Genomic DNA, 16,484 nt, shown 5'->3' on the forward strand with positions numbered 1-16,484 from the left:
AGCTCGGAAAAGTGCTGAAAAGCAGGACCTCCAGGGTTGTTATCTCCGGTTTGCTTCCAGTTCCTCGTGCTGGCGAGAGCAGGAACAGGGAGATACGGGACCTGAACGTGTGGCTGAGGAACTGGTGCACGGGGCAGGGATTTAGATTCTTAGATCACTGGGATCTGTTTTGGGGTAAGGGGGAACTGTACAAAAGGGACGGATTGCATCTTAACAGGTGTGGGACCAGCATTCTGGCAGGCAGGTTTGCCACTGCTACACGGGTGGTTTTAAACTGAATAAGGGGGGTGGGGTGTCGAATGGGCTAGTGGAGGATGGAGTTAAAGGGAAAGGGTTTCTTAAATGTGTGAGCGTAGAGACAGAGGGGTGTAAAATGAGGGTAGAAGCAATAGGTAGCAAGGTGAAAAGTAAAAGTGGCAGGCCGGAAAATCCAGGGCAAAAATCAAAAAGGGCCACTTTTCAACAAAATTGTATAAGGGGTAAGAGTGTTGTAAAAACAAGCCTGAAGGCTTTGTGTCTCAATGCAAGGAGCATTCGTAATAAGGTGGATGAGTTGAATGTGCAGATAGCTATTAATGACTATGATATAGTTGGGATCACGGAGACATGGCTCCAGGGTGACCAAGGCTGGGAGCTGAACATCCAGGGATATTCAATATTCAGGAGGGATAGAGAGAAAGGAAAAGGAGGTGGGGTAGCGTTGCTGATTAGAGAGGAGATTAACGCAATGGAAAGGAAGGACATTAGTTTGCAGGATGTGGAATCGGTATGGGTAGAGCTGCGAAACACTAAGGGGCAGAAAACGCTGGTGGGTGTTGTGTACAGGCCACCTAACAGTAGTAGTGAAGTTGGAGATGGTATCAAACAGGAAATTAGAAATGCGTGCGACAAAGGCAAAACCGTTATAATGGGTGACTTCAATCTACATATAGATTGGGTGAATCAAATTGGCAGGGGTGCTGAGGAAGAGGATTTTTTGGAATGTATGCGGGATAGTTATCTAAATCAACATGTAGAGGAACCAACGAGAGAGCAGGCTATTTTAGACTGGGTATTGAGTAATGAGGAAGGGTTAGTTAGCAGTCTTGTTGTACGTGCCCCCTTGGGCAAGAGTGACCATAATATGGTTGAGTTCTTCATTAGGATGGAGAGGGACATTGTTAATTCAGAAACAATGGTTCTGAACTTAAAGAAAGGTAACTTTGAGGGTATGAGACGTGAATTGGCCAAGATTGACTGGCAATTAATTCTAAAAGGGTTGACGGTGGATATGCAATGGAAGACATTTAAAGACTGCATGGATGAACTACAAAAATTGTTCATCCCAGTTTGGCAAAAGAATAAATCAGGGAAGGTAGTGCATCCGTGGATAACAAGGGAAATCAGGGATAGTATCAAAGCGAAGGATGATGCGTACAAATTAGCCAGAAAAAGCAGCATACCGGAGGACTGGGAGAAATTCAGAGACCAGCAGAGGAGGACAAAGGGCTTAATTAGGAAAGGAAAAATAGATTATGAAAGAAAACTGGCAGGGAACATAAAAACTGACTGCAAAAGTTTTTATAGATATGTGAAAAGAAAGAGATTAGTTAAAACAAATGTAGGTCCCTTGCAGTCAGAAACAGGTGAGTTGATCATGGGGAACAAGGATATGGCGGACCAATTGAATAACTACTTTAGTTCCGTCTTCACTAAGGAAGACATAAATAATCTGCCGGAAATAGCAGGGGACCGCGGGTCAAAGGAGTTGGAGGAATTGAGTGAAATCCAGGTTAGCCGGGAAGTGGTGTTGGGTAAATTAAATGGATTAAAGGCCGATAAATCCCCAGGGCCAGATAGGCTGCATCCCAGAGTACTTAAGGAAGTAGCTCCAGAAATAGTGGATGCATTAGTAATAATCTTTCAAAACTCTTTAGATTCTGGAGTAGTTCCTGAGGATTGGCGGGTAGCAAACGTAACCCCACTTTTTAAGAAGGGAGGGAGAGAAGAAAACGGGGAATTACAGACCAGTTAGTCTAACATCGGTAGTGGGGAAACTGCTAGAGTCAGTTATTAAAGATGGGATAGCAGCACATTTGGAAAGTGGTGAAATCATTGGACAAAGTCAGCATGGATTTACAAAAGGTAAATCATGTCTGACGAATCTTATAGAATTTTTCGAGGATGTAACTAGTAGCGTGGATAGGGGAGAACCAGTGGATGTGGTGTATCTGGACTTCCAGAAGGCTTTCGACAAGGTCCCACATAAGAGATTAGTTTACAAACTTAAAGCACACGGCATTGGGGGTTCAGTATTGATGTGGATAGAGAACTGGCTGGCAAACAGGAAGCAAAGAGTAGGAGTAAACGGGTCCTTTTCACAATGGCAGGCAGTGACTAGTGGGGTACCGCAAGGCTCAGTGCTGGGACCCCAGCTATTTACAATATATATTAATGATCTGGATGAGGGAATTGAAGGCAATATCTCCAAGTTTGCGGATGACACTAAGCTGGGGGGCAGTGTTAGCTGTGAGGAGGATGCTAGGAGACTGCAAGGTGACGTGGATAGGCTGGGTGAGTGGGCAAATGTTTGGCAGATGCAGTATAATGTGGATAAATGTGAGGTTATCCATTTTGGTGGCAAAAACAGGAAAGCAGACTATTATCTAAATGGTGGCCGACTAGGAAAAGGGGAGATGCAGCGAGACCTGGGTGTCATGGTACACCAGTCATTTAAAGTGGGCATGCAGGTGCAGCAGGCAGTGAAGAAAGCGAATGGTATGTTAGCTTTCATAGCAAAAGGATTTGAGTATAGGAGCAGGGAGGTTCTACTGCAGTTGTACAGGGTCTTGGTGAGACCACACCTGGAGTATTGCGTACAGTTTTGGTCTCCAAATCTGAGGAAGGACATTATTGCCATAGAGGGAGTGCAGAGAAGGTTCACCAGACTGATTCCTGGGATGTCAGGACTGTCTTATGAAGAAAGACTGGATAGACTTGGTTTATACTCTCTAGAATTTAGGAGATTGAGAGGGGATCTTATAGAAACTTACAAAATTCTTAAGGGGTTGGACAGGCTAGATGCAGGAAGATTGCTCCCGATGTTGGGGAAGTTCAGGACAAGGGGTCACAGCTTAAGGATAAGGGGGAAATCCTTTAAAACCGAGATGAGAAGAACTTTTTTCACACAGAGAGTGGTGAATCTCTGGAACTCCCTGCCACAGAGGGTGGTCGAGGCCAGTTCATTGGCTATATTTAAGAGGGAGTTAGATGTGGCCCTTGTGGCTAAGGGGATCAGAGGGTATGGAGAGAAGGCAGGTACGGGATACTGAGTTGGATGATCAGCCATGATCATATTGAATGGCGGTGCAGGCTCGAAGGGCCGAATGGCCTACTCCTGCACCTAATTTCTATGTTTCTATGTTTCTATGTCTTTGCTCCTATACTCAACTCCTCTTGTTATGAAGGCTAACATGCCATTCGCTTTCTTCACTTTCATTGACTGATGAACAAGGACCCCCCAGATCCTGTCGTACTTCCCCTTTTCTCGACTTGACACCATTTAGATAATAATCTGCCTTTCTGTGTTTGCTACCAAAGTGGATAAAGTCACATTTATCCACATTAAACTGCATCTGCCATGCATCTGCCCACTCACCCAACCTGTCCAAGTCACCCTGCATTCTCATAGCATCCTCCTCACAGTTCACACTGCTACCCAGCTTTGTGTCATCTGCAAATTTGCTAATGTTACTTGTAATCCCTTCATCTAAATCATTAATATATATTGTAAATAGCTGGGGTCCCAGCATCGAGCCTTGCGGTATCCCACTCGTCACTGCCTGCCATTCTGAAATGGACCCGTTAATCCCCACTTTTTGTTTCCTGTCTGCCAAAAAAATTTCTATCCATGTCAGCACTCTACTCCCAACACCATGTGCCCTAATTTTGCCCACTAACCTCCTATGTGGGACCTTATCAAATGCTTTCTGAAAGTCCAGATACACAACATCCACTGGCTATCCCCTGTCCATTTTCCTAGTTACATCCTCAAAAAATTCCAGATTTTTATTCATCTGTTGTTTTAATGTTCCACGGACAAAATAAGCTTGAATCTCCACATTCATATTCAAAGCGTTGTAGTAAGCTAAAGCATTGTAGTAGGCTAATTAAAACTAATCAAGTGAGAGCATTCAAAAAAATGGTGACAATCAAAGCAAAGAGCTGCTCTGTTTTGATTGTCCATTTTTTTGAATGCTCTCACTTTATTAATTTTCATTAAATCTGGTTTAATGAGCAGTATTTGGAAACCAGAGTTTTTGATATCCATGGATTTTCCTAGCTTTGTTTACTTTATGTGTTTTCCTTTAGAACCATAATATGTTTACTATTTTTTCTAAATTCCAACAGGACTGGGAACTTGTTGATCCATTTCCTCTTCCTCTAGTTATAATTGGAAGCAAGTATGATATTTTACAGGTACAGTAAGAATTATATTGTCACTTAATTCATTTTTAATATGATATAGTTGTGGAAGCAATTGTTCTGGTGGTTTGCTAACTTGGTTTCTTTTCCATAGAATTTTGAATCTGAAAAAAGAAGAGTAATTTGCAAGACATTGCGTTTTGTTGCTCATTACTATGGAGGTTCACTATTGGTATGTGTTCATTATTAATGTAATTAGCTTAACTTTTAGTACAACAACAAGTTGTATAGCTGTTTTCATAACAAAAAATTCATGCCTAATGGGCCTGTCCCACGGGCGATTTTTCAGGCGACTGCTGGCGACTGTCAAGTCGTAGCCGGCGACGAATGGCGACTGGAACGGCGACTGTCAGAGTGGAACACACACACACACATACACACATCGCTTCCTTCACCAGCGAGTTTTGCAGGTGGGGGACAGGGCAAGCGGGGGGTAGCACTGTCTAAGTGAAATTCACACGGTGCAAAGCCAATGTGATACAGACACACACCTCGATGAACAGGAAGGTTGGCGCTGTAATTAGGACGGTGAAAGCACAATGTACGGGAAGGGTAACTTAAGTCCTTTGAAAGAGGGGGGGAGAAGGGGGGGTGGGGAGAAGGAGTGGAGATAACTTTTAAGAAGCCAGAGATACATGGCTGTGAAGCTCGGCGGACATTAACATTACCGGTCGGTTATCCTTGGTTCTGAAAACTACTATTTACGTTTTTTTCCCCCAATGAGCCAATGAAATTCACTAGAATTTGCAGTAGGGTTTTGGAGGGTAGAACAAGGGAGGCTGGCCAAGAGTTTAGGTAATTCAGGCATGGATTAAAGTTTCAGATCCAAATGAAATGGCCCAAGTGTAGAATCAGTCATTATTGTTGATGTGGGAAAAGGTCTTAGTACCATGGATATGAAGTCCAAAATTCAATATGAGGTTAAAGTGGTATTCTGATTGAGAACTACTAATTCAATATCAGTCCCTAGTCGCTCACCCCCCTGCTTTATACTCATGACTGCGTAGCCAGTCATAGTGCAAATTCCATCATCAAGTTCGCACATGACACCACTGTTGTGGGATGAATCACTGATGGTGATGAGTCAGAGTATAGAAGTGAGATCAACCGATTGACCAAATGGTGCCAGCACAACAACCTGGCTCTCAATACAGGCAAAACCAAGGAACTGATTGTGGACTTTGGAAAGGGTAGGATAGGGACCCACAATCCCGTTTATATCAATGGGACGATGGTGGAAAGGGTCAAGAACTTCAAATTCCTGGGCCTGCATATTTCCGAAGATCTTTCCTGGTCCGAGCACACTGATGCAATTATAAAGAAAGCACATCAGCGCTTCTACTTCCTGAGAAGATTACGGAGAGTCGGTATGTCAAAAAGGACTCTATCGAACTTCTGCAGGTGCACAGTAGAGAGCATGCTGACTGGTTGCATCGTGGCTTGGTTCGGCAACTTGAGTGCCCAGGGGGCAGAAAAGAATGCAGAACATTGTGACCACTGCCCAGTCCATCATCGGCTCTGACCTCCCCACCACCGAAGGGATCTATCGCAGTCGCTGCCTCACACCATCCTGGCCACACACTCATCTCTCTGCTGCCATCAGGTAGAAGGTACAGGAGCCTGAAATCTGGTGCATCCAGGTTCATGAACAGCTTCTTCCCCACAGCCATCAGGCTATTAAACTTGCCATCAAACAAACTCTGAACTATAACAGCCTATTGCACTTTATCTGTTTATTTATGTTTGTATATATATATATATATATATATATATGGTCTATGCTACATAGACACACTGAACGGTTTTGTATTTATGCTCACTATATTCTGTTGTGCTGCAGCAAGCAAGAATGTCACATGACAATAAACTCTCTTGACTTGACCTGACATTTGCCAAAGAGCATGCTGAAATTGATGAAAAGGAAAAGGAATCGCCAATTGAAACCCAAGGCATTAATTCCATATTCACAATATTGGAGATGACAATCGCTACTTTATAGGCAATAGAAGGGGCAATAGAGACAGTTGGAATGAAGGGCTAGTTGGCATCAACATCCTCCTTCATGATAACTGACAGTATTAAAGAGTGATTTTGTCCAATGTGACTGATAGATGAAAAATGGGAGGAAGCGAAGATAAATCCTGAATGATTCCTCATTGTTTCGACCTATAACTTCATCAATGAAGAACAATAATTGACATGGTCCTATGTGAGAGCTTAATATACTGCTTTCATTTCCACCCATCAGAAGTCTTGTAAGTCAATCAGGAACCTAGCAGTCTACTTCTGTTGTCACCAATTGGAGCATTTTATTGGTTTTACAAGTAATTTGAATTTTTGATTGATTTTGGAGATCAGAGTCATATGTAATCTCTGCACTGCTCTACTAACCCATTTAGCCTTGATTTCAGAAGAAAGATGTCATAACATATTTTTTTAGGACATCATTGAATGAGATTAGAGCTAGCACCAGTACCATGCTAGCTGGAATCTTACTCAAATTCATAGTAAATTATCTTTTTATAAAATCCTATGATAAATGTATCAGTACCGTGTCAAGAAAAACAACTTTCATGCTAAATCCTATAATTATTGTACCATATCTATTTAGTTTTACAGCAATAAATCAGAAGCTACGGTATCTAAGTTGCGAACTGTCCTGAACAATTTGGCATTTGGCACAGACAGAAGGTGAGCAGCATTTTGTGTTTCATTTCTTGTAGCTAAATCTCTATAGCAAAGAATAATTTAATAAGATGCTGTGCCGTTCTTAAAAATGCACGCAAGACACAAATTTTTTGACTTTGACATTATCAAATATTCAGCCTAGGCATTCCATTTTGGCTGCCATTGCTGTTCTTAATCTCCCGACCTGAAAAGAACACTTGGCACTGGAAGGGAGCCCTCCTCAAGTCCAACAGCCAGTTGTTATTTTCTGAAAACTATGGAATGGAGGCAGAATTATTAAGATTAAAAATGCTACACTTCCAAATCCCTAATTTGCTTTTGTTTTGTAGCAAAACAATATCTGTGGAGTACAACAAACCATTGTTTGTCCCCGCTGGAATGGACTCATTGAGTCAGATTGGTAAGTAAAAAACAGCAAAATAGCCTGTATAGGTGGTAGGCTACAAATTTCATTTGGTGATGTCAGTGTTGTTACTGAGTTAATGTGACTGAGATACAGAGTTAACTTGCTGCAGCCCAGCTTTCCCCAAGAGGATGAAATCAGATGTAGAAAGAATGGCTTAAAAAAATGTTTAAAAGAATACACTTCTACAGTGCTCCAGAAGGAGAAAGCTGCTTTGCAACATGTTTGTTTCTAGAATAAATCAGCCAATAATGTGTTAGAATGTTTTGTGTGTTAGATTATTGAAGGTTCCTGAAAATAAAGACTTGCAAGTACTTGATTGCTATTTCCCACAATTTATCATGGGACTTAACTTCCTTTTCATTTATTCGAAAGACTTATTAAAAGATAAACACAAAAGGCTGGAGTAACTCGGCTGGAGAGGCAGCATCTCTGGAAAAAAGGAATAAGTAACATTTTGGGTCAAGATCCTTCTGTAGAGAGTCACGGGAAAGGGGAACGAGCGGTATAGACAGTATTTAGGAGAAATGAATGGAAGATATTTTATTTTCTGGCTCTGAAACTTGTATTGTGTAGAACTATCTCCACAGTGCGGGGCACTATTTTAAGATTTTTATGTATATATTGAATACAAACCTACAAATACAACAACATTCAATAGCAATTGCCTTTGATCATTTGGATGTGGTAAATCTGCATTCCGATACCACTGGATTCATATGAACATTCAAAATTATTTTTTTAATTACTTTCTTCTTTTTATTAAAATATATATATTATGCACACAGGATCCCCACCTGCTACTGAAGTTGACTTGGGCAAAATAAATGCACGGAATCCGATTGATCTGTGGAAGAAAGTATATGAGAGGTTATTCCCATGTGAGGTAACATTGCCATCAATCTGTAATCTAATGATCCATGTATTCAAACCATGTATTGTTTATGCCACATCAAAAGTTGATGTGGCATGAACAAAACATGACTCAAATGAAGAGGGTTGGGAACTTGATATTCACGTATACAAAATGTTTTCCTTACCCATGCTTTCTGAACAAGGAACGTGGATTGTCAGTACAGGTTAGTAAAGACACTGCGGAATTGGAAAGAGAAAATGTTCCTAAAGGTGCAAGGACAATCTTTCCGGATAGAGCTAAGAAGCATGATTATGTAACGATGGGTATTTTGTTCGTCACCACACAGTGAGGTAGAGGTGAATTGCAGAGATTAGCAAGAACTCTAAAGTATGATAGTGGGGAACTTTACTAAAATTATGTAATAAAAGATTGCAGACAGCAGTAAGAATAATATGGCTGTAATAGTAGATGATTTCAACTTTCCTTGTGTTGATTGAGATTGCCAGAGTGCATAAGGCGTAGAAGGGGCGGAATTTGTGAAATCTGCCGATAAACATTTCTCAAACAATATGTAACAGAGACGGATCAATACTGGACCTCCAATTGAGAAATGAGGCATGGCACGTAACTGAAGTGACAATTTTGGAGCACTTTCGGACCAGTGACCATAATTCTATTAGCTTTTAAATACTTACAGAAAAGGGTAGTACTGTGCCACAATGAGTCAATGATGGATTGTTAAAAAATGGTTAGATGCAGACTTCCATAAGCTATCGCATAAATCATATGTAACCAAGGAGATCGTGGGAAAGTAGAAATACAACTGATTATTTCAATACAATATTGTAATATCTGCTTCAATTGCATTCCAAACATGGAGTTTTCTTATGAATAACATATTCGACATGTAAAGTTTTAAACCCTGAATCTTAATGGACATGTGGCTATTGTTTTCCATGTATAGAGTACTGGAGAATTCAAAGATATTATGGATCCAGCCAAAGTACCACAGTATGCTGAGCCTGAAGTGGATGTAATGAGGACACAAAAGGACCAGGTAACATATAGCGTTTCAGGCTTTACATGAATACACTGCTGATTTGCATGTGGTATTTTGCCCGTAGTTAGCACTTTAGAAATGTTTACCACAATATTCGTAGCAATATATCCTGTGATCTTTATGATGCTAATCTAAGCCATGTTCAGGAGGTAAAGAATTATCTATACACGTAGAAACAAGGAACTTCTATACATGCATTTGGGTAGTTGTTGGTCTCGTAGTGTGTTCTGTTTAACGATTCAGTATTATGTAGTCTTGTGGAAGACTTAATTCTATTTAAAATCTTTTTTTTAATCTCAACTATTATACTGTAGGTGTATTTATTTTTGGTTGACCTACGGTTAGCTATGACAAATTTCACTTTCAGATAATGAAAATGAGTAATCTTAATTAGGTGTAATATACATGCAAGACAGTAAAAACCTTTATTAGACATAACCTTTAGTAACCCTTCAAATTATTGCTTAGTAATCCTCTTTGTGAAGACTTTATATTAATACCATAAGTACATAAGAATAACATTTTAAAATCAGTTTCACAGAAATTCCAGTCCAAGATATAAATCTTGATTTAAAAAAAAATAAGAATCAACGTTGAATTGCAATTTTCTCTTTCCACAGCAGGCAATGCAAATAAATAAACTGTCTTTGGAGCCTTCCACATCAAAGCATTTGTTTTTTGAGTTATTTGAGTTGTAGAGTCATGCAGCACCTGCACAGGCCATTCAGCCGAACCTTTCCATGCCGACCAAGAAGCCCCATCTAAGCTGGTCCAATATGCCTGTGTTTGACCCACATCCCTTTAAGCCTTTCCTATCCATGTACCTGTCGAAGTATCCATGTACCTATCCAAATGTCTTTTAAATATTGTGATAGTACCCGCCTCAACTCTCCTCTGGCGGCTTGTTTCATATATCTATCATCCTTTGTGTGAAAAAGATGCCCCTCGGGTTCCTATTAAATCAAGAATGTTTTATCGTCATATGTCCCAGATAGAACAATGAAATTCTTACTTGCTGCAGCACAACAGAATATATAATCATAATAAATAATATAACAATCTGCGAAGTGGCGGTGCCTGACGGCAGCGGCTCGACTGCAGTCCGTCTGTCTTTTTTTTATTTTTGTCCCGTTAGATGTAAGTTTTTGGTTCTAATTTTTAGTATTTTTTAGCTGTGTATATGTGGCGGGTGGGGGAAACCCGTTTAATCTCTTCCCTGTAAAACAAAGACCTCGGAGAAAACCCATGGGGAGAACGTACAAACTCTGTATAGACAGCTCCCGTAGTCGGGATCGAACCCGGATCTCAAGCGCTGTAAGGCAGCAACTCTACTGCTGCGCCACCATGCCGCCCCATACTCATCAAGGTCTATTACCCAAGGACACCAAATTAAGTTGATGAGAAAATGCTGGCAAATGTTACCTTCGAGTACAGAATGCTAATATTGAAGGAAGCATACTGTGGAAAATATGTGCTTCTCAGCAGATAAAGTAATTGTGTAATGTATGCCATTTATCTATTGCTCATAATGCAACACTAGATATGTATTTAATAAACATATTCCCTTTCAACCACTCACCACTCTATAAACTTGTAATGTTTTGCTTTTATATCTTCACACTGCAGATTTTTATTTCTGTGCTATTCTTTTTCATATTACCCCTTTAATTAGATCCATTGCATTACATTTCCACTTTTTTTTGCTTTCAGCTAAGCATTTTAGCTTTGTGCTGACTTTGCTTTAGTTAACTGCACTGTTTAGAGACTGTACCTTTCAGGGGAAAGTACTGATTTTGTTATAATTTATTGTGTGTTGAATTCAACCCAATGTTTATCAGGAGGTTTACCTAATAGTTGCCACAGTTTACTGTGTACAATTTAACCCTCGGACTCAATTATGTTGGCCAAGGTTTTGAATTTTATTAGTGTCATTACAAAAAAAAATTCCGGTGAAGGTTCAAATGATAATTCTTTTATTGTTTCTCAATTTATCAAATCAATATAAATTTACACTTCAGGATTCATTGCCATAAATTGAAACACATTTGTCTAATATGAATAATTAAAACAATAACTGCAAATTTTCCTGAAGAGGTTCATGTTGTGCATTGTCCCCAAATCGTTGGTCAGTCAATGCTTTCCCAAAAGGTTAAAATTAAATATAAACAACTTGAACAATGGACCAAGTTACCCATGTTATGCTGGGAACTCACAACAGTTGGACCATTTAATGAAATTTACAAGCTTCCTCACAGATTACAAAATCTATAATTGACTGTTTTTCAATTCGTTTTAGTTTTCTTGACATCCTTTGAGTATTCTCAAAGTTTTATAGAGCCACTAGACCAACACCGTTGGGCCCCTTTCCTCCAACACAATAATCCACCACTCACCCGTTCCCCCCAACGCAACCCGTTTCCATCACTCACCCATTGCCCCAATGTAACCCGTTCCCCAACACAATATTGCACCACTCACCCATAGCCCCCAACTCCGCATGGGCTGCTCATTTCGCCCTATTCACACTCGCTCATTTTAAACTTTTTAAAAAATTCAGTGTACTGTGACTTTAAGAAAAATGCATTTGCACCTGCTAGAGCTAGGAGGGCTACAATCCCACTGTGACGTTATTGGCAGTGTATGTAAATGAGATCTCATTGTGATTGGACAGCTGTGAGATGCCATTGTGACGTCATCACTGGAAGCTGCCAGAAAAATCTCAAAGCAGTCACAGTTATTCGTCTCAAAGTTGTTTTTTTTTAACGTGGATGGGAAAAATGTGAGCAAGAATGTGGAAAGTTTTCAGCGCTACTGTGTAGCGTTTTGACGAAGATACAAAAAAAGACATACACAGACACATACACACATACGTACAAGATGAGAGTGTTATAAGCATACTAGACCAAGTGCAGACCCATTGGGTCTGCTTCCCAAACGTACCCATTCCCTACCCGTAGCCCCCACGGGAGGCATGGTCCTCCAACTTAAGGCCTTCCCGAACGTAAGATTCCAGCACTCCACTGCCTCCCTGATCAATGGGCTTTGAAAAAAATTCCAATTGCACCTCCCTTGCATGTTGCAATAGCATTTCGCCCTCCCCCTCCTGTGAGGTGAAAAGTCCAGAGTGTTCCTGTGTCGTCACTGTTAGCCAAACCATTGTGATGTCATCAGTTGAAGCTCGTCATTTTAAATTCAAAATCTTTTGATTTTTTGAAACTTTAATCAGTAATAAGTCGAGAAATAAAGCATAAAATGTTCAGTGAAAGTGATCTCTGTCTAGTGGAAAATGTGAATCATAATATGTAAAAATCTTGTGAAAGTTGGCATTTTTAAAGCTTTAATTGCAAATAACTTGTCAAATATAGGATGAAATATTCAGTGAAGCTGATCACTGCTAGCCGATCCACTGTGACGTCGTCAGTGAAAGCTGGTCATTTCAAATTCAAAGTCTTTTGATGTTTTTAAACTTTTTACTTACTTTTAATCAGTAATAAGTCGAGAAATAAAGAATAAAATGTTCAGTGAAGATGGTCTCGGCCACGAGGGGAAAAATGACAATCAGAATATGTAAAAATGTGATAGTTACCACGTAGTGTTTTTGCGAAGACAACCACATATACACACACACATATATACACACATACAAGATCAGCCTTTAAAAAGTATATGATAGAGTCATACTGCTGGCAAACAGGCCCTTCGGCCCAGCTTGCCTACTCCAACCAACATGCCACAACTACACTAGTCCCACCTGCCTGCATTTGGCCCTCCAAAACTATCCTATCCACATACTTGTCCAAATGCTATTTAATGTTGCGATAATACTTGCCTCAACTACACCTTCCGGCAGCTCGTTTCATTTACCTACCACCCCTTGTGTAAAAGAAAGTCGCCCCTCAGGTTCGAAGGGCTTTACATGAATACACTGCTGATTTGCATGTGCCATTATGCCCATAGTTAGCACTTTAGAAATGTTTACCACAATATTCTTGCAATATATTCTGTGATCTTTACGATGCCAATCTAAGCCACGTTCAGGAGGTAAACAAGAATTATCTATACATGTAGAAACAAGGAACTTCTATACATGCATTTGGGTAGTTGTTGGTCTCGTAGTGTGTTCAGTTTAACGATTCAGTATTATGTAGTCTTGTGGAAGACTTAATTCTATTTAAAATCTTTTTTTTAATCTCAACTATTATACTGTAGGTGTATTTATTTTTGGTTGACCTACGGTTAGCTATGACAAATTTCACTTTCAGATAATGAAAATGAGTAATCTTAATTAGGTGTAATAAACCTTTATTAGACATAACCTTTAGTAACCCTTCAAATTATTGCTTAGTAATCCTCTTTGTGAAGACTTTATATTAATACCATAAGTACATAAGAATAATATTTTAAAGTCAGTTTCACAGAAATTCCAGTCCAGGATATAAATCTTGATTTAAAAAAAAAGAAGCAACGTTGAATTGCAATTTTCTCTTTCCACAGCAGGCAATGCAAGTAAATAAACTGTCTTTGGAGCCTTCCACATCAAAGCATTTGTTTTTCGAGTTGTAGAGTCATGCAGCACCTGCACAGGCCATTCATCCGAACTTCTTCCATACCGACCAAGATGTCCCATCTAAACTAGTCCAATATGCCTGTGTTTGACCCACATCCCTTTAAGCCTTTCCTATCCATGTACCTGTCGAAGTATCCATGTACCTGTCCAATTGCCTTTTAAATATTGTGATAGTACCCGCCTCACCTACCTCCTCTGGCAGTTTGTTCCATATACCCTCCACCCTCTCAGTGAAAAATTTGCGTCTAAGTTTAAACCTATGGCCTCCATTTCTTGATTTCCCCCACCCTGGGTAAGAGACAGTGCATTCACCCAATCTATTCCCCTTATGATTTTATACACCTCTATAAGATCAGCCATCAGCCTCCTGTCCTCCAAGGAACACCTAGCCTGCCCTACCTCTCCCTACAGCTCAACCACTCAAGTTCTGGCAACATCCTTGTAAATCTTATTTGCACTCTTCCCAGTTGAATGACAATTTAATAGTTTGTTTAAGGTATGCTGGTAAAACGACAGATTTAGGCTTGATAAGAGATCCATTAGGAATTTCATCACAAATTATTTTATTCTAAAAATGTAGTAGATCCAAATAATTTCTTCCTTCTTGCTGTGGCCCATAAGATGTTGTTATGACGAAGTCTAACAGGTCAAAATGCAGTCATGCTAAATGCCAAATTTCGATTATCAGTGAGCAACAGATAAGCTAGTGCATTAAAAGTACTGAGGCTCCAAAGATCAAAACGAAAGCTTGGCAAGTTATATTTTCAGAACATTGAAATATTTAAAAAGTATTTTTAAAGTTTATTGTACAAGATAATTTGTTGGAGTTAGTAACACCAGATACCTCAATAAGCAAACCTTATTTACGTCTTATATATATATATTTTTTAGTGTTTTTATATTATTTAAATACTTTAAAAACAACTCTTTGCTGAGCCTACAACCATAATGTTGCACTTTATTCTTTCAGGAACTTGAACAATATAAAAGAAATGCATCAAAATCATGGAAAGAAATGGAATTTGACATGCATGGTAGATAATTGAACATTCAGTATTCAATGGTGCAATTTCAATTTGAAAATAATTTTTGTAGTCCATAATTAACTTTTTGGCAATTATCTAGAGTGCCATTATATGTGAATTGTTTTAACATTATTCTTTTGTATATTAACTAGTATTGCACATTTCATTTCTGTTTCAGTAATTTAAATGTTCTATTTCCTCTTCAAATTTATTGAGCCTGATATAGATTCAATTTTTTCATTGACATTTATTGTATATTTTTAGTCATAATTTTTAACACACTCTCTTAGAAAGGATATAAAATAAAATGTGGATTGGAACACGGTGTAACAAACCCGTCTACCTGTTTTAGATCTTAAGTTTTGAAAGTTCCTCCAGCAAGTAGCAAGTCAAGTAGCATTGGTGGAGGCAAAGGCATAATGAACCTTTCAGGTCGAGAGATTGGAGGGGAGATGTCTCATCTATCTACCTGTACATAACTAAAACTCTGATCATGTGCTCTTCTGGTTTGCAGGGTTTTTCTATTTGCGCAAAAACGGTACGCGATAGCTCGACGATATTTCGCCCGGTTACTCACCGGTCTCCTGTGCTGCGAGTGCAACAAGTTTCGTTCCGATCGGTGGTATATTATAAAAGTTATCGAGGTTTAAAAATCATTAAAACCGCTTGTGTGCAGATTCCTTCAGTCAGCGCCACGCAGATTGGTCTCTTCTCCTGTCAGTCAATGCCACGGCCGGGATGGCGACGCCCCTTCCTGCTCCACCGTCGGTGGCCTGTCCCTCCTCATTCATAAACTCCTCTCTCCCAACCTCACAGTAACTTATCTACCGTCTCTCCCACCACCAGCGGCGACCGCGGGGGGGGGGCCCAGGTCCCGTCTCTTTCTCCCTCATCATTCGCCCCTTTCCCCCGCCCGCCCTCTGCAGCAATGGTGGTGCCTTCTACCCCCCCCGGGTTCCTCTCTTCCGCCGCCGTTGCGGTAATTCAACCTCACGGCCTTCTCAGAGGAGATCTTCTCCACCAGCTCATCGAAACTCGTGGTGCTCACCGTGACGAACACCGACTCCATCCCCCAAACCCCCCCACCCCATGCGGCCCGGCAGCGAGCAGGCAGGTAGGCGGGTGGGCAGGGTGGGGACGGGCCAAGCGGCAGCAGCAGCAGCAGCAGCGGGCGGGTAGGGTGGGGAATGCCGAGCGGCAGCAGCGGCCGGTCGGATAGGACAGGCCAAGAGGTGGCTGAGCCAGAGTGGGCAGAGGGAGGGAGGGAGAGTCTGATGGCAGGGAGGCCGAGCAGTTTGCGAGGAGTTTGAGTAATTGACACACGCACACACACACTACAAACTGGTCCAATCGTCAGGTCAACGGGATCTAAACCACAGCTAACAATAAATGACTTGTGGAGTAAGGAGCTGCAGATGCTG

The 16,484-nt window shown here is 40.5% G+C and overlaps 1 protein-coding gene across 2 annotated transcripts in view; it reads left to right on the plus strand.

Annotated features, from left to right (window-relative positions):
* dync2li1 (dynein cytoplasmic 2 light intermediate chain 1) overlaps positions 1 to 15,397 on the plus strand; it is a 38,013-nt gene extending 22,616 nt beyond the window's left edge. The window contains exons 7-14 of one of the 2 annotated variants that reach the window (XM_033025517.1): positions 4,390 to 4,458; positions 4,559 to 4,636; positions 7,076 to 7,155; positions 7,482 to 7,552; positions 8,344 to 8,441; positions 8,614 to 8,634; positions 9,376 to 9,468; positions 15,009 to 15,397. In XM_033025517.1, the coding sequence (XP_032881408.1) occupies positions 4,390 to 4,458; positions 4,559 to 4,636; positions 7,076 to 7,155; positions 7,482 to 7,552; positions 8,344 to 8,441; positions 8,614 to 8,634; positions 9,376 to 9,468; positions 15,009 to 15,080 (582 nt within the window). In that variant the 3' untranslated portion in view covers positions 15,081 to 15,397. The remainder of the gene's footprint in view (positions 1 to 4,389; positions 4,459 to 4,558; positions 4,637 to 7,075; positions 7,156 to 7,481; positions 7,553 to 8,343; positions 8,442 to 8,613; positions 8,635 to 9,375; positions 9,469 to 15,008) is intronic. The other variant, XM_033025518.1, reaches the window with a different exon arrangement.
* Positions 15,398 to 16,484: the final 1,087 nt, after the last annotated feature.

Source organism: Amblyraja radiata, chromosome 8 (assembly GCF_010909765.2).
Source record: "Amblyraja radiata isolate CabotCenter1 chromosome 8, sAmbRad1.1.pri, whole genome shotgun sequence".
NCBI lineage: Eukaryota > Metazoa > Chordata > Chondrichthyes > Rajiformes > Rajidae > Amblyraja > Amblyraja radiata.